Below are 19,994 nucleotides of genomic sequence, written 5' to 3'. Positions count from 1 at the left end.
CGCGCGGGATGGCTGCAGCCTCCGCGCCCAGCCCCTGCAGAAGGGCTAAACCCGCGCTTACCGCAGCGCGCGCAAACGGCTGGAAACGGGACGTAATCCTATTTGGATGGGTAAATGTTTACAAACTCCCGTTAATGGGGCCTGCCATTTGCACAGCAAGGTAAATCCCCGTTTCTCAACGCACGCTCGCCTAAATGTCAGGTTTGTAGACATTTCTATTAAGGAAGGGGAATAAAGAAACTTGGAGCATTTGCACATCTGATGTAAACTGATTTAAAATCACAGTTTACCCACATTTACATAATGTTTGCTGATTAATAAATTAGATACTTAGGAAATCAGGGGTAATTCTATGTGAATCATTCTGCTCCGTAAACAAGGGGAGCTGCGAGACGGTGCTTCGCTCGCGGGGCGGCTCATCGCCTGGGAGCGCGGCCGGGATGCAGCCGCCGGCCGGGGCGCAGCAAGGCCCGTGCTAGCTCCGTCCCCGCGCGGAGCAGGGCTTCCAAAGCCAACGCAGAGCGGATTTTTCCTCCTCCTGGCAGCTCGGATGAGCCCACGCGGCCACGGCACATTGCAAACCCAACCACGCGGTGCTGCAGGCTCCAGGGCATTGCGGCCGTCCCGCGTCCCGGCCAGCGCCGGGCTCGGCACCTGCAGCGCGTCCCCCCGCCCCACCGCTCCTCCGCACCTGATGTCGTCTTCGTTGGCGAAGATGATGATGGCCCGGGCGTGGGAGGTCTCCAGGAGGCGGCGGATGATCTTGTCGAACTCTCCCGCCTTGGGTTCCCGCGGGATCTTCACGGACTGGGCCACGCACACCCCCCCTGCGGGAAGAGAGCGCCCCGGCCCTGAGACCCCCCGGCTCCCCCGCTGCCCCCCGGGGTCCCGTCCCACGGCCCCAGCTCCCCGGTGGGTGACTATGGCCCACCCCAGCTCGCCTGATCTCACACCCCGGCCCTGTGCCACCGGAGCCGTCCGGACCCCGGAGCCTTCTCCCCACCTTCCCCTTCCCACCACCGACGCCTCCGGCTTCGGCTCTTTCGCCGTGGTCATGTCTAAAGACGCCTGCGCATGGGAGACCGTCCGGGGCAAAGCCTTGCAGGCTGATCCCCAAACAGGCCACTGGGCATCTGCAAAAGCAGCTAATTAAAATTAAAGATGGGGCGGGGGCGATGGGGAGCTGCCAACCGAAGGAGCAACCGCTCGGCCATGGGGCTCCCAGCACCCGGCTCTGCGGAAGCCAGGGCTTCCCGCTCCAGTGTTTTTGCAGATGCCAATAAAAAAAAAGAAAGCAAGAAATGGGACAGAAAATTAAACATTGCAAGACCTTCTGGATGTAATTGATGGTCTCAATTTGCATAGTAAATGACACGGCTGATACCTCGCCTGTCACCGAAAGAGCCCTGCTTAAGCAAAGGTCAGGCTAATTAGCACATGGCTCCGTGGCAGGGGAGATCGCCCAGATCGCAGCCCCGGAGAGGAGCGGACGAGGCCGGGACAGGGACACGCCATGAACCGGCGGCCCCTGCGTGCCCAGACGACCCGGGGATGGCGCAGAACAGGAGAGAGCCATGGCCCAAAGCCCCGTCCTTGCCCCGCTGCCACCGCGGGGACGGCAGCCTGCGCTCGCCAGCAGAGCTGCATCACATCCTCGGTGCAGCCAAACAAGACAGATCCCCCCCTACAGCAAGAAATTGGGCCAATTTTATGTTTGTTTCCCATATGGGGAGCCAGATGGATGGAGAGGAGGGAGTTGGATAAACAGACTGCAGGACAGACCGACCAGGCGAGCGAGGCAGCGCCGGCAGCACGGGGCCGTCCCGCAGCGCCGGCGCCACTTGTCCCCGCCGAGCCCCGGGGCCGCGGCAGGGCCAGCACCGGCTGAGCCGCCAGCAGCTCCCGCTAAGGAGCCCTTGCAGCTTAATTACAGTTTCCATGGCAATAACAGGAGCAAAACCAACACAAGCAGCAGTTTGCAAACACGAGCGCCTTGCAAAGCCCCCGGTGCACCCCGGCACGCGCACGTGTGCCCGGGCTAGCGTGAACCCCGCCTGCGCCACAGCCCCCAAAGGGGGTCCCAGCAAAAGCAGGCGGGCACAGCACTACTATAAATATTGCAGGGAAGCCGGGGAGGCCAGGTGAGCTCTCGAGGAAAGGGCTTGCTCCCCGCACGCGCGCGAAGGTGGGGGGGAGCAGAAGAGCCAGCCCCATCAATAAATAAGAAAGGAGACTAAATCGATGGCAATTCGGAAATGGCCGAGTTACTCGGCAGCTCCGTTAAATCAAACTAACAAGGGAGCTAACGAAAAAAGGGATAGGAGCAATTAGCGTGTAATGAAGATCTCGTTAACGCTGGAGAGCGGGGAGCAGGGCGAAGGGGACGCGGGAGCCCCGGCCGGGGTGTGCGCGTGGCCAGCAAGCACCAAGCCCGCCCGAAAGCCGGGTGCCGGTGGCTGGAGGGAAATGCATGAAAAGAAACCCAACAAGCTGGGTGGATGCAAGGGGAAAACTGCTCCAAAGAAGGACACGGGGGTCCCGGGATAAGAGGTTCCTCCACGGAACGGGAACAGGCTCCACGAGCAGGAGCATCAAGAAGGGAAGTGCTTGCAAGGCTGAGGATGCAACTGGCGTTGCAAGAGCTTGGATGTCTCCTTCCTTCGCTCACGGCCAGCGCACGATGAGAAGGGTGCAACCCCGTTCCCCCGTCTCCTCTGAGGAAGCAATCCCCCCGGCAAGGCCACACGCAGCAGGGAAATGCTCCCGCGCTCCTGCCTACAAAGCCTGAGCCTTCGCAAGGACAAGCCCAGTACGTCCACAGTTCGTTAAAGATAATTGGGGCTCTCCATGCTCCAAAACAAAGTTTCAAGCCCAGGTCCTCCGAGGGGCCGGGTGCCCTGAAGGCACCCCAACACCTCCCTCCGCCCGGCCAGGTGCAAAGGCTGCCAACACCTCTTAATAGCTTTAACTTCTTAATTAACGGTCCGGAGAAAGAGGTCATCAGCAGGTTGGTGGAATCCGTGGGCAGGATTAAAGGCAAAGATGTCAGAGAGGTCAGGGAGGGCAGAAGAAGGCTCAAAGGGAATGAGACTGATGGATAGCGGGGCATGAGATCCGGGCTTACACACGGGATATTCTCCAGCCCGGGAGAAAAACCTGCAGATCAGCAAGCGATCCCACGAGCGGATCATGCACGCTTGCGGATGCTTCGAGGGGGAAAGGCCCCCCAGCCTCGTCCCCCGGGGCTGCACCTGCACCGCTCCCGCGCGCCCGGGGGGTGATGCTGACGGGCGAGGAAGGCGATGCGAGGAGCCGCGGGGGGGGGAAGGGGTGCGGGGGCCGGCGAGGAGGCAGCCCAGGTAGGCACGAAGCAGCGGGGCAGAACAAAGGAGCTGAATATTTCATCGCCGGCCCCGCGCACCTCGAGCAGCCGAGGCTTTTAACGCCTGCATTATTCATGGCCCCGCGGCGCTGGAGCGGGAGGGGGGGGGAGACTTGCCAAGCGCTATTCCTAATATCTTTGCACAAAATCCATTTAGTCAAAACACTTCTGGAAAGCCAGAAATCAAAGCGAGGAGGCGGAAACGGGGGCGGCCCCTCTCCCTCGCACGGCATCGCTCCCGGCCCCCGCTGCAGCACCAGCGGCCTTTCCTCCCCCAGCCCGGGGAGAGGGCGGAAGGGGAGCAGGAGTCGTGGGAAAAGCTTACGGGACCAGGGAAGCATCCTCCAACCGCGGGACAGCCCGGAGCCCGAGCCCCGATTTTAGGATGCTCAAGCAAGAAGTGGCGTGTGCCACGAGCAAGGAGGGCGATGCTGGGCGCAGAGCCAAAACCCCAAAGCCCAGCACAGAGCCGTCCCCAGGCCTCCCATGGGTCCTTAAGCTAGACCACCCTCCCGGAGGCATCGAGCCCCCCGCGAGCAGACCCAGCCCAGCAGGGATTTATTTGCCCCAGCATCTCAATTCGGCCCCCCCTCCTTTGGAGGCCCGGCCTCGTTAAGGGGGGGTTAACGCGTGTTGTCAAACACGGGTCAGGGTTTAATCTCCCCCATTACGGGCTCGGCGGGAGCACCGCCGCGGCGGGGAGCGCGCCGCTGAAGTGCCCTCTTGATTGCAGGTAGATAATAAGCTTTCGCTGGCGCTAACGTACACCATCAATCAGGCAACGCTTTGCCCGGGGCTCCCTGCAGAGCCGGCGGCTGCCGAGAGCTGTGCAAACGCCTGCCCCGGCGGAGGGGGGCCGCGAGCCCCCGGACTGAGCGGTGCCGGCAAGGGCCGCGCGCGCAGCAGCCCCGGCATCTCGCACAGGTCGCCCCGGAGCCCCCCAGCCCGCTGCCTCCCTCTGCCCACCCCGGACGCCTTGCCCGGCTCCTCCGCCCGGCCTCCCCACCTCGCCCTCCTAAACGAGGCCATTTAAATGAGATTTCCAAGCCTTAATTGGCAAGCGGACGGCTGCGCTGCCCTGCCCCGGGATTCATTATCCACGGTGCTTCAAAGCCCCCAGGACCGGGCTCGCTGGTGGAGAAGTCATTAGGGATGAGCCCCCGCACCGGCACCGGAGCGGAGACCGCGCTGGCAGCCCCAGCACGGAGCGAGGGTCTGCCCTGGCCACCAGCCCCGACCCCATGGTGATGGCCGGCTTCGGGGTGGCTTTGCAATTTGGGGGAGCCCGGCGCACGCTGCCGTCATGCGCCGCCCGCCTCGTCCCTGGAGCCGCTTCAGCCGCTGCTCTTTAGTGCTTGGAAATCTCATCAGACGTCACGAATCTGAGCAATTTGCGGCTGCTTTTCAGCTGCCTGCATTGCCGGGCTAAATCAGTAATTAATGAATTTGCAACAGGGAAAAGATGGGAGAGAAAAAAAATAGAAAAAAGAAGAAAGCCTTTCCTTGGCTGCAGTCTGGAGCCCCGGGCAGAAAGTTTGGGAGCAGAAGGCTGCAGCGCGGTGCAAAGGCGCTGCGCTCCCAGCGCGCCCGGGTGCTGGAGACAAGACGCGCTCCAAACTCATAGTTCTCACGCCAGCGATAACAGACCGTACGCGCACGGGGGGAGGATCCGCTGCCAGAGCCCCAATCCAGGGCTCGGCCGAGTCCAAATTCCCAGCGCCCTCCATCCTGCCCCTCCAAGCGGCTTCTCCTTCCCCTCGCCCTGCTCCAGCCCAGACCTGGAGGTTTGGGGATTTTTCAGTTGTATAAAGGGTTTTGCAGCCTTGCCCCCGGCTCCTGGTCTGCAAAGGCAGCGTTTCGCTGCATTTCTTAGCAGCAGCAGAGCTCCCCAGCCCAGCTAAGAGGTGCCGCGAGGGAGGAAACAGCGTAAAATTGACCAAGGAGCCTTGCATCTGGCCAGAAACACTGTCCTCTTCCGAGGGCAGGGGCCGCGCGCTAGCACCGGGGCAGAGCACGCCGCGCACACCGCTATAATCACGGGGCCACCAGCGCTGCCCCACGCCCCGGCGCCCAGCGCAAACACGGGTATCACCCGCCGCCGCTGCAGGATGCTGCAGCGGAGAATAAATGCAACATAAAACACCTAAAAGCAGCCAAAATTCATCCTTTGCAGACGTAACGTCTTTGCAGTGCTGCTACCTGCGGCATTGAGGCAATAACACTCAGTTGCAGAAATAAAAACCGGCTCCGAAGACTCCGGCTTGGTGTGAAAAACGAAGCGGAGCGATGCTACGGAGGAAAGCGTGCGCAGAGCAGGGGAAGGTGCACGGCGAGGTATCCGGGGCCGTCGTTTTAAGCGCGTCAGGCGAGCAAGAGCCTGGGAAGAGCCAGCGTCACCTCGGCCGCTTCCCAAGGCCGAAACACGCCGTGCAAAGCGCCCGCGAGCGGCACGCCGGGGCCAGATCCTCGCGCCGCGCCAACCGTCCGAGGGTACCTTGAAGTCAAAATAAATCGCAGCACCCTTTGCACTGCCGGACGAGTGCAAACGAGAGCCAGGCAAATAGAAGGAGAAAAAAAATGAGGGGGTCCGATCCTTCCCCCACACTGGTGCAAAGCCATTTGGCACCCAAGCGAGCGCCGCGTCCCCGAAGCCCAGCGCTCCCCGCTACATTTGACATACGACGTCCCCGTAAATAAGCATATGGCTGCAGCTCCAGCAGGGAAGCAGAGCTACTGCCGGTAACGCGACGGCTGCTCTTACGCTGCTGTTATACTGCAATTACAGTGGAATTATGCTTTTTGATAACTAAATTATCACTAATGCACATAATCGTCAGGTTACGTGGATACACAAATTACAGGACTGCCTCGGCTCCAGATTAATACGGGCGCACTTGGACTCCGCATATGCTCATTTACACTGCAATTTCTCCGTTATGTCGTTAGCCGCCTCGTTACGGGGATCGGTGGGAACCGCAGGTATCGTGAACCAGAAGCGCCGCGCCGGAGCGGGACCAGCCGGCGTTAAATGATGGCAGGACCCGGGTTCGAATCCCGCCGGCTCCTTCCCCACGGGCGCAGGCCTGCAGCCGGGTCCCCGAGGGGAGCAGCAGCCCCGGACGGGCTCCAGACGCATCCGCTCGCCCCCGCGGCGCCGAAAGCCTCGGCGTGCAGCACGTGACGGTCTTTGCTCCCTGCCCGCTCCGGAGAGGATGCGCTAAGCCGGGATACGGGCTCAGCGAGGCTGCATAATCCAATACCGCCGTCGCATCCCATGGCAGCCCCGAGCAGGACCCGCCAGCACAAGGAAGCACGCAAAGCTCTCCTTCCCGGTGGAAAATCCATGCTGGAGATAACGCAAAACGACACCGCCAGAAGAGGTTGCTTTGCCTTTCGCTCCTCTCGTTGTCAGCCAAAGCACGTTATCACCGCGAGCCAGATGGGGCTGCTGTTAGCACGCACAAACCCCGGCAGGGCTCGCGGCTAAGCCGTTAACGGAGCGGTGAAGAGGCAGCCCCTCGCCAGCAGCCCCGCGTCCCGGCACTGCAAGCTCGCTCGGCTGCGGGGACCCGAGCGCCCCGACACCCGCTCTCCCTCGCCTCCGCCACGCTTCTCCTGCCAGAGCCCGCGGAAACGTTGGGCTTTGAGTTACCAAGCCCCGAAGAGCAGCGCTTGCAGGTTGCAGCCCCAGCTGGGCTGCTCTGCGTATGAAGAGCACAGCCGGCTCCCGGCGCCGCGGCGGGCAGCAGAGACAGAACTAACGCGGCTCCTATTTATAGGGCTTTGATTAGGAGCTCGGCACCTAGACGGTTTTATTCCCTTTATCCATTTATAAGGCCATAACGCAGTTTGACGAGCTCCAGATAGGCTGGTGCCCCACCGATTTCGCCAGGACTTCATGTGCCGTTCGGATGCCGTTAAGCCAGCAATAGGCAGCAGCCTGCGCGCCGCGGGGTTTTAACTGCCTCCAACACTGCCGCCTCCTTCGGCACGCGCGATGCAAAGCGCCGGAGCGAGGGGAGACCCCGGCACGGCCCCCTCCCGCGGCACTGGGGCACCCGGCCCCGCTAAGCCCCGTGAAATGCTGCCCGGCTCCAGGCAAATCCTCGCCGAGGGTTTTGCTGAGCACGCGCTTTCCGCCTGTCCGGAGCCTACTGACAAGCTAAAGACCTGCCCTCGGGGATAACGCTGCTAAAATTGGGTGAAGCGCGCGCCGGCGCCAGCTCAATTTTCTGTTGAAACCTGGGAGGATTTGTAAAAGTCGTCTCTTCTGCAACGTGCCCAGCTCGGCGCCGCGGAGGGAGGGGGTCGGCAGGCGCCCGCCGGCAGCCCAGCCCGCTCGCAGCCTCCTCGCGTGCCCTCAAAACGCTTTTGGGCAGCGGCAATAACCCCTGATTGAGCCCACGCGCGCGGGGCTGCACCGGCCGTAAGCGCAGGCAGCACCACCCGCCTCGCTGCCGCCCTCTCCCCCAAAAAGGCCACATCGCCTGCAACGCACAGCACGCACCAGCTTTTGCTCGGAAAAGCCCAGCCACGTGCACCAGCCCATGCCCGGCTCCCACCGAGGTGCCCAGCCACACGTCACCCTCCATCCCGCCAGCCCCGGGAGCGAGCCGGCTGCGTTGCCCCCCCCAGCCCCACCGTCCCGGGGGAACCCGCTCACCATCCTCCCTGGACTTCTGGATGAAGGCCTCCACGCCGCTCTCGCCGTAGCTGCCCTCGGAGGCCAAGGTGGAGACGTAGTTCCACTTGAGGGCTTTGACGATGTCCACCATGGCCTGGGCCTGGTAGGTGTCGGAGGGGACGACCCGCGAGAAGAAGTCGTAGCGGCTGTTGTCGCTCAGGTCGGGCGCGGTGGAGGCGTAGCTGATCTGGGGGATCTGCGGAGGAGGGAGGCGAGCACAGGCGTCAGGAGAAGGTCCCAGACATCGGGAGAAGCCGTCGGGCAGGGACCCCCCGCCGTGGGACACCCCACCAAGCGAGACACGAAACGGGGGCTCCGCATGGGTTTGCTGAGCGCGGGAAGAGCCAAAGAAGACCTCCCGCCCGCCCCGGAGGGCGCAACTCCGGCCGTCCCCTGGATGCCTGCCCCACGAAGGGGGCCGGACCCCCAACACCGGCCAGCCAAGCCATAAATAAGGCTTTTAAATTAATCAGAGCTGCCGCACCTCGAATGGTGCATTAGAGTGATTGAGCACCGGAGGATCATGCCACGCTTAGCACTTATCCAGCACTCTGCATCTCCAAGACGCACCGCGGACGTTAATTCATCTTAAAGATGGAAAAGGCTTATTAAACTATCAAGCCCGGGCTCTCCCCGCCAGCCTGCGGCTGCCGACCCAAGCAGCGGCGGGCGATGCCCCCCGTTACTGCCGCCCCAGGGCCCGTCACGGCAGCCCCTCTCCGTGCCCAAAGCACGGGCAAGGTTTTGCATTAAGCAGCAGCATAACCACAGGGCCTGGAGCTCTGCCAGGCTGCAAAGGTGCAGCCTTAGCACAGCTCAGAGGCAGGAGCACTGCGGAGAGGATAACGAGCCTACCCGGAGCCGGCTCCGAGCAAACGGGGAGCAACAGCCCGGAGCATCCCTGCTCCCGGCCCCGCTCCGGGAGAGGCCCCAGGCTAGCGCAGGATGCCTAAATCAGCCCTGGCTGCAACCGGCCTCAGCAATCACAGCTCCTGCATTAAGCAATTAGCTTAATTAGCACCAAAGCAGAGGCCTGGGCCAGCCTGGGGGCACGCAGGGGTCATGGGAGAGCCGGCTGGCCCTGGAGAGCATTAGGAGATCAAGCAGCCCAGCTGGGAGCCCAAAATTAGGTTTCCTGCCATCTAATGAGTGTGACTCATAGCGGTGCCTCCCTGGGTAAATCCTGCTCCAAGCCAGTAACGGCCCGTCACCCCCATCTGCCTCCGCTCGCTCCCAGGCCCTTCCCAGGCTGCATATCACAGTTTCGCCCTTATTTCTCTATTATTTTTTCCCTCTTCCACTCCAGTCTCTCTCTCTCTCTATTAAATGCAATACCGGCATTATAAACCCACAACTCCACCTGAATGCTAAAAGGCCCCTGGAAAGGAGCAGCCGCTCTTCTAACTACCTGCAAAACGCAAGACGAAAACGGGGATGGAAGCAGAAGGAGTGGGAGAAGGGAAGGAAGGGATCTCCATCACAGCACAAATAGGATTATTCTCGGTGACAATCTGCTTTGTGCTCCTTCCGAGGGGCTGTGATCTGCTCGTCGGCTATCCGTGCCCAGGAGCCGGTGCACGAGCCGCGATTAAAATTCTGCTCAGGGCGCGAGGCGGTCGTCGAGCGATCATTCATCCCGGGGAGGGAAGGGGAGGCCACTCTGCGCCCTTCCTCCTTCCCTTCTCCCTGCCTCGTGTGCGGAGGCGCTGGAAGCGGAGACGGCCGCCGGGCTTGGGATGGAGGCGGCGCATGGAGAGGCTGCCGTGCCCACGTGAGGGCAAGAGGCATGAAAAGCAGCGGGGCCCACGTGAAAGGAGGAGATTTGGGGGTATTTTGGGAATCTGCATGAGGAAGGGCATGGGGGGGTCAGAGACGCGGCCCCCTCCGCAAAACCCCATTGCTATGCTGGCCGCGCGGCTCCGGGTTGGGCTCTGCGGTCCGAAGCACCGCACTCTGCCGCAAGCATCTCGCTCCCAGGTTTGATGAGGTGGAAAGAAAGGAAAAATGATGCTCTCCTGCCTCTAGCGCACGGCCCGCGGCTCTGAGCTGGAGACACTTCCAGGCTTCCCGCTGCAGAGCCGGCACCGAGCCGCGACCGGGGCCAGCGCCTCCGCGCAGGGATGCTGGCAGCAGCTGGGGCGATCTGCTAGCCAGCGGCCCCCAAGCAGCGCAGCCTGGAAGCGCGCGGTCCCCGACCGGCCAACGAGCAAGGAAACGAGCCATGATTGGGATGAAAACTGCCGGCTCTTGGCAGGAGCCGCGGTCCACACAGACCTGCCTTTCCGGAGGACATCCGTCAACGCCGATGCCTTCTTCTCTGCAAAGCGGTTAAGTCTAAACACATCCACGCAGCAGGGAGCTGGGGACAGAGACTGGGGCAGGCGGAGCGGAGGTCAGCGGACGGGCTCACAGGCGCTGGCTGGTGTGCACAGCTGGATCCAATCCCACGGGCGCACAGCTGGATTCAACCCAGCGGATGCACAGCTGGATCGTACCCATGCATTGCACGTCTGAATTTGACTGTATGGGGGCACATCTGGATTTAACTGTGGAGATGCGCATCTGGATTTAACTGTAGAGATGCGCATCTGGATTTAACTGTAGAGATGCACATCTGGATTTAACTGTAGAGATGCACATCTGGATTTACCGCCAGCTCTGCTGGCCACAGCCTGGCTGCAGGGCGGACTCGGGAGCGCGGCCAGGGCTGGGGCATCCGCAGCCCCTCACCCGCACGGCGGCAGCGCGGGGCAGAGCTCGTTCTTCCCAGCCCCCTTGAAACCGAAGCCTGGGAAATACCTGTTGATCTCCAGGCTACGAACTGGAAGCTGCATTTTAATAAACAAACAGAAAGAGCTTTTCTCTCTCTCTCTCCACACCGCCTTGGATGGAAGCGGGAATAAAATATCAGTTCCCAAATGACTGTTTTATAGTCGTCTTCTGCCTTTTTCCCCCCCTCCGCCTTTTTGATCTGCTGGTCTACAATAGCCCAAATCTCTGCACTAGCTATTTTCTCAGATAAAAGACAAAAGTCCTTTTAGGTCCATAAAAGCAAAATGCAGGCAGGGAATTCAAGGTTCTTCGAAAGAAAGAGGATGGAGGTGGGGGGGGAGCCGGAAAAGCACCTTGCTCACACGTTTGGGCACCTGCGTGAGCCCGGAGCGAGCGGGCAGCGATGCCATGCAGCTCCCCGGCTCCCGTGGGGCCGGTGGCACCTTGCCCTGCTCATCCCTCCCCACCAGCCTGGCTAAACGGCAAGGTTTTGGCTAAACAGCAAGGTTTTGGTGGGGAAATCGCCGAGATTGGCTCTCCTGCACCCTGAGGCTCCCGATCCTGCTCCAGGGGGGCCTACGGGGCTCGGAGGAGGGAGCAATTCGCTGCCGGTGTCTCTTCAAGGTTGGGGAGAAATACTAGGCAAAAACCCACCTCCTGCCTTATTTTGCAGTGAAAAACAGGTTGCAATCATTCAGAAACACCCCCAACCTCGGGAATCGTCCCTCAGGGCGGAAGCAGCCGGGAGCCGGCCGGGGCCTCGTCCTGCTCCTCCCGCGCCCGGGGCAGCCTTGCCGCGAGCAGACCCGCGTGCTCGACCCAAAACGCTCCCCTGACGGCCCCGCTGCAAAAGCACCTTGATTTCATACACATTTCATTACCGCCAGCTTATGAGCTAATACAGCATTTTCTTTAACAACAGCGGAAGGCAACAATTTAATGGAATCCATTTCAGATTGGAGGGAATTAGACAAAGATGGCAATTGCGCTGCGGCCCCCAGCCGAGGCTCGCAGGGCTGCGACGCTCCGACTTAAACTACCAATCTGAACATCAGCGCGATCAGCCAGGAGGGAAGGAGCCGAGAAACAAAAGGGGGACGATAAAAGGGAAGATGAAAAGCGGCCGCAGGGCCCCAGAGCAGGTCCCTTGAAAGCCCTTTTCGTGTAAAAGCGTCCTGGAGGTGGGAACTACAGCCCGTTTCCAGCCGGCTCAGGGCTGAAACTGCCTCACCTCCATGTCGCCTGTTCCCAGAGCTACGGCACAGCCAGGGCATCCCCAGGAAAAGGGGGGTCCCGGCCCTGGCACCCCCCACTCCTCGCCGGGAGCCCCGATGCCCATCGCAGCCTGCACGGGGCAGGGCCGGGAGCCACGCGCCTGGAACAGGCTTGGGAGCAGCTAATTTCCTCCGTGCAATTATTAATTTCACGCTTATCTTTATGCAAAACCTCCGGCTCGCAGACAAGATGGAATTGATTTAATTAGAATTTCCATTTGGAGCCGTTTGGACGGGAGCTTTTAATTAGGGGGTGCGGACCGCATGGAGGGGCTGCGGGCACGAGGCACAGCACCCGTCCCGCTGTCCCGGGCCGGCTCGGGGTGCAGGAGGGCCACCGGAGGCACGGGAGCGGTGTTGATGCCGGCTCCGAGGAATTGCGGGAGATAAGAGGAGCAGGGGGAGCCGGAGGGGAAGGGAGCGCGTGAGAGCAAACACGATTTGCAGATCGGCACCCGCCCCAGCTCGTAAGCAAAACGCGGATTGAGACATCCCGCTCCTTCCTCGCGCTTGTCGCTGCCCGCTTTGCTCCTCGGGCAGCCGCCGGGCTCCCGTGCCTCGGTTTCCCCAGCGGAAAGCAGGGCAATGCAAAGCGGTGGCATCCTCTCTCCCGCAAAACCAGCCCCCGGCATGGCCAAGAGCAAAGCAAGAGCCTTTGCCTCGCCCCGCACCGTGCTCCTCCCCTGCCTTTGGCCTCCCACTCTTCCTCGCCAAGCCCTGGGGGAGCCAGGCAGATGTAATTTGTGTTAACGATCCCCGTGAGAAGCAAGGAGCTGAAGCAGCAGAGCCGGCGATCAACCAGAGCATCCCCGCTTCCGCCTGCCCGGCCTCACCCCGGAGCCGCGCGGAGAGAGGAAACCAGCCCGGGCAGCGGACGCCGCATCTGCAAGTTGCTCGGCTGATGTACAGCTTTAATTAGGCAGCTAACTAAGGACGAGTTATTTATTTATGTCGAGCGGGAGCGACAAAACCCACGGCGGGGCCACGCCAGGCCTTTCGGCCGAGCCGGCGGGGAGGGGGACGCTGCGTGCCCGCGCCGCAGCCCGGCATCGCCTGGCTGTAACGGGGGGGTTAACGAGGAGCCGAGGGGGAGCGGGAGGGATGGGCCGATGGGTGCAAACACGGTGCAAAACACGGATGGGTGCAAACACGGGCAGGGTGCACGGGCACCGCTTCTCCGCCGGGACAAGAGCGAGGCGGGAGCCGAGGCGCCGGCTGCGGCCCCGGAGCAGGTCGTCCCTCCGGGCACGGGAAAAGACAACCGTGTGCGCAGCGGTGGCCGGGGGGCAAGCGCGGAGCCGAGCCCCGGAGCAGAGCCGCCCGCGCTTAAAGGTCAGCCACGAGATGGAAGCCGCCTTATTTCCATTTTAAGCATGTCCGTGCCCTAAACCCGCTGCTTGAATAACAAAAAGCGACGGCGGTCAGCCGGGCTGCACCTCTGCCCTCCGCACCGGCAGCCGGCTCCTTCCCGAAGGAAACGGCCCCTCGGCACCGAGCCGTCCCCGGGGCCCGGGAGAACCGCGGCGCCTGCAACGCCTTCGCCCCCGGCCGCCCCGGCCTCTCCCAGCCGCTGGCGGGGCAACGGGCAGCCGCGCTCCCGCTGCCCATCCAGAGCAGCCCCTCCAAATCCATCCTCCTAATTAAGCGCTTCTCCTCGCTTAGCGCCCCGCGACAGCCCCCCCGGCGCAGCAGCAGCGAGGCACCTCCTTCGGCTTTTGCTCCTCGCCGTGCAATCACGGGACTTTGTGCGCCGGCTTTATTTGGAAGCGCGGCTCCTCTCCGCCGCCCTCCCCCGCGCCCCCCCCCCCCCCAGCCCGCTTTCCTCTTCCGCCGATTTATTCGCAATCAGCCGCTTCGCGGCCCAAATCCTGCCACCTGCACTGGCCACCCGGAGCAGCCTCAGTACCCAGCCCGGCCCCCGAGCAGCCTCAGCACCCCCCGGGCCCCCGAGCATCCTCAGCAATCCCCAGAGCATCCTCCGCACCCCCTGGAGCAGCCTCAGCCCCCACCCGGGCCCCGAACGAGCGTGGGGACAGCAGCAGCCAGCCGCCCCTGCGGAAAGCTCCCGCCAGGCTGAAGGATGCTCAGCAGCGGCTTTGCAGGCCGACGCGGAGAAGCAGAGTTTTGCCCCGAAGCCGAGGGATAAGACGGGATGCAGGGCCCTTCACGACACCCCCTCCACCCGCAGGGATTTGCCGCTGTCTAAGAAGGGTTGTGCTCGGACGCATCCTCCCCTCTCCAGGGAAAAATAAAGAAAAAACCCAAAAACGGTTTAGTTGCCCTCCGCTCCCCCGGCTGTCAGCCTCCTGCCTCCCTCCCCTCCTCCTCCTCCTCTCTGGAGCGAGCACTCAACCTTGTTCATTTTGGCAAACAGCTTTTAAGTTCCTCCCGCTCCTTTTAATTCATACGATTTTAATTATTGAACAGCCCCCGCGCGCGTCGCCTGCAACACGGACGCGGTTTTAAGAAGGGACCCAGAAAAAGCCGGCTCCATCAGCGACCCGCGCCGCCGTCCTCGCTAAGAGCTGCCGGCGCTCCCGGGAGAGCATGGGGCAGCGGGGGGAGAGGAGGAGGAGGAGGAGGAGGGAGGAGGCCATCGCGGGCGGGCGGCACTGGGAGCGCGGAGGCGGCCGGGGACGCGTACCTTGAAGAGCCGCAGGATGTTGGCCACCATGATGGAGACGGAGCTGCCCGAGGCGCCGATGACGCCGACCACGCGCTCGGGCTTGGTGATGATGGGCGGCCCGCCGTTGACGCAGCGCACCTCGGTGCTGTCCTTCTCGATGAGCGCCTGCACGAAGGTCAGCGACTGCTCCAGGGCGTGCGTGTCGCGGGAGCACGTGTCCAGGATGCGGGCGCCCAGCGTGATGTTGGGCAGCAGCTCGGGGTCGTTGTTGATGCGGTCCAGGGCGAAGAGCATGGCCTCCAGGCGATGGATGCCCTTCTCCTTCTTCAGCTCCCCGCAGGCCTTGCCCTCGGCGCCGCGGCCGTGCACGGGGAAGAGCCCCCCCAGCGTGATGTCCCCGTCGAGGCGGATGGAGTTCATGTGCGGGTAGCCGTGGCCCCTGGCCCTGGCGGCCCCCACGGGCGCCCAGCCCCAGCCCCAGGCGCTCAGCAGCAGGCAGAAGGAGAGGCGCCCCATGCGCAGGTCCCCGCCGCGCCGCCCGCTCATCGCCGCGGCCGGCCGGGCGCCCGGAGCGCAGCCCCACAGCCCGCGGCCCGCCCGCGGCCCCGGCTCCGCATGGGAGGCGGCGGCGGCGGCGGGGGGGGACGGGGCCGCGCCGGCGCTCAGGGAGCCCCCCGGGCCGGCGGCATGGCCCCCGCCGCCCCGCTCAGCGGCTCCCGCGGCCGGCGGCTGCGTCCATGCGGCAGCGGCGCCGGATCCCGCCGGCGGCTCCCTGGATCCCGCTGGCAGGTCACTGGATCCCGGCGCCGCGGCTAGAGGCGAGCGTCGGGCTTCGCATCGCTCTGCGGAGCGGCGGCACCGCCAGCGCCCTTCGGCTCCGTCCTCCGCAGCCCTTGAAAGGGAGAGGGTGGAAAACAGAGAGAAAGAGAGAAAGAGAAGAATCAGGCGGGAGCGCAGCAGGACTTTGCGCTGGGGGGTGTGCAAAAAGATTGGGGGGTCACGCGAGTTCTTGCTCCCCGCCGGCTGCTTTGCCTCCCGGCTCAGCCTTGCTCAGACCTTGAGCTTCTTGGGGGGAAAGCAGCTTTTTGCACAGCCTGATGATGGGGGGAGAGCCACGTCCCCCCCAAGCAAGCCTGGTCCCCCGAAGCCCCGCGGTTCCCCCGCCGCCTCCCGGCCGAGGGCCCTCGCTCGCCTCAGCTCACCCCCATGAATTATGCACCTCCCTCCCTGCCGGGGCCGCTTGAAGGCCCCTCTCCAAAGCGCTCCTGACAGCAGGCTTTTAAGCAGCCCAAATTAGCCGGGGCCGAGCTCCCCCTTGGGAAAGGGGGGGAGCCGCCGCGTGCCGCAGCCCGCTCGGCCCCCGTGCCCGCGGCAGAGCCCCGTCCCCCCGCGCCGGGCTCCCCGAGCAGGGCCGGGATGCGCAGCCGGCCGGCGAGCCGACCCCGGCGAGGGGCAGTCCCCCGTTTTGGCAAGGCCTCGGACGCTGTCGGGGCTTTGCGGGCGCCGCTTCCCAAGCTGCCCCGGCTGCAAGCGGGAGCTGGCAGCGGCTCTGCCGGTGGCAGCTCCAGGCAGGGCAGTGCAGCCCCCCCGCAGCCCCCAGGGCCAGCTGAAATCAGGCCACTTCTCCCATACTCATCCACGGACCTGGAACAGTTTCCGCCCGTCGGAAAAGGGCGAGAGGGGTCTCCGAGTGGCACCGCTACAAGGGAAACCCTCCTCACCCCGAGACCGCAGCGGCTCGCGCGGAGCTGCCGGCATCCCGGGAGGCCGCAGCCTCTCCCTTTCTTCTTTAAAGCTTTTCCCTTTCTGTTCTCTCCCCTTTGTGCCTCCTTTGATCACGTAATCTGAACGAGCTGAAGGTAAAAATACCATGGCAGGCAGGAAGAAAGCGCTAATACCGGCGCGGGGAGGGTTTGGATCCCTCGACGAATCGTTTGGGGAGATGCAGCCCGAATTGCCCCGCGCCGGGGGCTGCGAGCGGCCGGGGGCTGCCAGGAAGGAGCGGGGACGAACACCCCCGAGCCCCGCTCCGGCCTTAAAGCTCACGGGCAGGAACTGCAGCAGCCCAAAAGCAGGCAAATTCAGGGGGTGGGTGACATCTCCGCATCCCCGAGGGAGCCTGATCCCCCTGGATCTCCCCGGCCCCACGCCTGCAAGGAGACTCCCCCCACGCCGCGCGGGGACGGCAGCTCTGCCCACAGTGCAGGGCGACCTCGGAGCAAAACCCGCACGTTTGCAACAAGTGAGGTGCAGCCAAGCTGCACGGACCGAGCCCGAGCTCGGCGCTCACCGCGGCAGCGAGGGAGGAGGCAAAGCCGCTGCCCCCCCAGGGCTCAGCTGCCCCGCGCCGGCAGCAGCCCACGTCCACGCAGGAGAGGAGCAGAGGGCGAGCGGCACCCCGCGCATCGGGCAGCGGCAAGCGCTCGGCCGGGCAGCCGAACTCCGACGCTCACCGAGACGCACCCGGAGGCGGGCGTCCTGCCGGCCCCCAGCACCGGCCTCCCACCTCGCCGCCCCGCGGAGACCCAAATCCCGGCACTCGGGGAGCCGCTGCCGCCTTCCGCCGCGAGTTCGCCGGCGTCTTTTTGAAAATCAAGGCCGTTTCTTTCCCCACCTGCGAATCCCCCGGCAAGCAGGGACAGCCGGAGCGCAGCACAATACCCCAATTAGCCTACGCTGTTTTTTTCCCCACTTGCAAGCTATTACTAACTTTGCTTTGCCTCCTATTCCTTTTTTTTTTCCTCTCTTTTAATTGCAAAGGCTACGTGAAACACAGCCGAAGCGAAGCCGAGGAGGGTGCAGGCCAGGTTAAGTTATCTCTTGCCAGGCAAAACCTTTAGCATTCAGGTCAAGCACCTCGGCTTTCGCCTGCCTAGGGGAAAGCGAGGCCGCGGCTGAGCAGGCGCCGGCAAGCGCAGAGCCCAGATTTAGCAGGAAAAGACACCCAATACCTTAAGGAAGATGCACTCCCCATTCAGCGCCGCACGAGCCCATACTGCAACGTTTCCATAATCCCAACCCGAGCAGCAGCGAGCCGAGCGCTACCTCCGCGGGACGCGGTCCTGCCGACGCCGGGGTCTTCAGCCGCGCTCGTTGTCTCCGGGCGGAGCGAGCGGCTCCCTGCGAGCTCCCCGGCCGCGATGAGCTACGCTCGGCCCAAACCGGGGGGCAAAAGCTTCACCCCGGGGACAGCCGCCGTCCTGCCTTCTCCAGAGCCCGCCCCGGCGGCTGCCAAAGCCCATTGCAAAAGGCTCCCAAAATCCATCGGAAAAGGCTCCACCTGGGCTGCGGATCAGCGTCAGGGAATATTTATCACGCTGTATATATGGATGCGTATCCGTAACTGCAGGTGGGCGCCTTGCCTGTCGCCCCCCTCGCCGGCGCAAAGCGGGCCGCTGCCGATCCCCGCCGGAGGGGATGGCACCCGCGCGTTAGCGTGTTATAATTAGGACCTGCCACATTGCCAGGCTGCTGCCTCCATCCTCCTCCTCACAGCTCCATCCTCCTCCTCCTCCTGGGGCCAAAGTCGGGGCGCGACCCCCTACTCCGGCCCGCCGTGCCCGCGCTCCCCCCCCCCCGCTGCACTGGTGCAGAAGAGCCCTGTTTACGTGCAGAGCGAGAGGGAGCTTGGGCTTTCGGCGCTTCTCCTGGCGCCTTCCCGAGCTCCTCGCCGCACGCAACAGATCGGCTCCCTGCCCGTCCTCGCCAGGCCGTGCCGCGGGCCAGCGGCCAGCGCTGCCGTCCCCTCCGGCGCCCGCCCGGAGCTGCCCCGTGCCGTCCCCCCCCGGACCCCGCGGACCCCGAGCCACAGGTCGGCCGCGGCGGCGGTGACTCATTCCCAGGCTCCCAGCTGCAGCGGCGCCGGAAAGCGGAGCCCGCTCCCCCCCGAGCCCAGCAGCCCGCGGAGAAATAACGCGGCCGGCAGAGCACGGCAAACTCATCACAGCGGGCGCCGGAGAGCGGCGGTGCGGAGCCAGGCCGTGTCCGGGGATGCGGGGCGAGGGGGCTCCGGGTTTTTCCCAGGCAGCCAAACCCCCCCCCGACCCCGGGGCCGGGTGAGCCCCCCGCCCTCGCCCAGCGCGGATCAGCGCGGGAGCAAGGATGCGCTTGAGATGGGAAAGGAGGAAAACAAATCCAGGGATGTGTGTGTGTGTGTGTGTGTGTGTGTGCACGGAGGGTCCCTGCCCCGAGCCGGGGATGCCTCCGCCGGGCTCCGGCTCTGGGCGAGGGGCCTTCCCCCAAGCCCCCCACGGACGCCCCGCCGCCCCCGCCTCTGCCCTGCGGCCAGGGGAGCCCAGGGCCCCCCCCCGCCCGCGTCCTGCCCCGCCGGTCCCTGCCCGGCCCCGGGGGACCCGGTCGGGATGGAGGGGGGGGGGGGGGGGGACCCGCCGCCCCCGCTCCCCTCCCGCAGCCCCGCCGCGGTGATGGGCACCCTGCGGGGGCGGAGACCCGGGGGGGGGGGGGGGAGAATGTGGCCCGGAGGGGGGGGGAATGGGGGCCGGGGGGTCCCCCTCGTCCCCAGCCCTGCGTGCCCGGCGGGCTGCGGGCTGCAGCCGGGCAACTATCGATAATGCAATTAGTTGGAGAGGAGGAGGAGGAGGGAGCCGCGGTCCCCCGGGGAGGGAGCAGCAAGGAGGGGGGGGGGGCCCCGGGAAGCGGCTCCCTGCTGCAGCCCCCGGTTTCGCAGCCCCCCCCCAAAAAAAAAAAAGCGGAAAAAACCGCTGGCCGGGAGGAGCGGCGGGTCCGGGGCTCTGCGGCGCCGGGGGCTGCAGCCGGGGGGGGGGGGGACGGGCACCCGCAGCCCCCCCGGCCCGGGGAAGGGGTCTGGGGGAGCCGCGCACCGCCGCGCACTTACCGCGGGCCGCGCGAGAAGTTGGCGGCGGCGCCGGGCGGGGACGCGGGAGCCGCGGGGCGCGGAGGGGCGCGGGGAGCCCCGCGGGGCGCTGCCGCATGCGGCGGGGGAGCCCCGGGCCCCGGCCCGGCCCCGGCCCCGGCCCCGGCCCCGGCCCCCAGCGAGCTGCAGCCGGGCGGCACCAGCCGCGCTCCGCGCACCGCAGCCGCCGGGAGGAGGAGGAGGAGGAGGAGGAGGAGGGGGTGGAGGAAGAGGAGGAGGAGGAGGGCCGGGGAAGTTTTGCATGAAGAGGCGCTGGGAAGCCCGGCTCTGCTTTTACCAGCCTTTTAAAGCACTAGCGCACCGCGGCGGGGAGGCGAAGGGGGGCCCCGCTGCCCCCCGCCCCGGGCAGCGCCGGCGAAGCG

General features: G+C 64.5%; 1 protein-coding gene across 1 annotated transcript in view; it reads right to left on the bottom strand.

The window, feature by feature from the left end:
• Nucleotides 1-19,730, bottom strand: part of GRM4 (glutamate metabotropic receptor 4) — a 36,618-nt gene extending 16,888 nt beyond the window's left edge. Inside the window, exons 1-4 of the mRNA XM_064497927.1 lie at nucleotides 19,594-19,730; nucleotides 14,757-15,630; nucleotides 8,046-8,262; nucleotides 692-827 (exon numbers count right to left, since the gene is read on the bottom strand). Coding sequence (XP_064353997.1) covers nucleotides 692-827; nucleotides 8,046-8,262; nucleotides 14,757-15,284 — 881 coding nt within the window. The 5' untranslated portion in view covers nucleotides 15,285-15,630; nucleotides 19,594-19,730. The remainder of the gene's footprint in view (nucleotides 1-691; nucleotides 828-8,045; nucleotides 8,263-14,756; nucleotides 15,631-19,593) is intronic.
• Nucleotides 19,731-19,994: the final 264 nt, after the last annotated feature.

Source organism: Dromaius novaehollandiae, chromosome 27 (assembly GCF_036370855.1).
Source record: "Dromaius novaehollandiae isolate bDroNov1 chromosome 27, bDroNov1.hap1, whole genome shotgun sequence".
Taxonomy (NCBI): domain Eukaryota; kingdom Metazoa; phylum Chordata; class Aves; order Casuariiformes; family Dromaiidae; genus Dromaius; species Dromaius novaehollandiae.
Note: the sequence above shows the minus strand (reverse complement) of the source record. Positions and strands in the feature narration are given on the sequence as shown.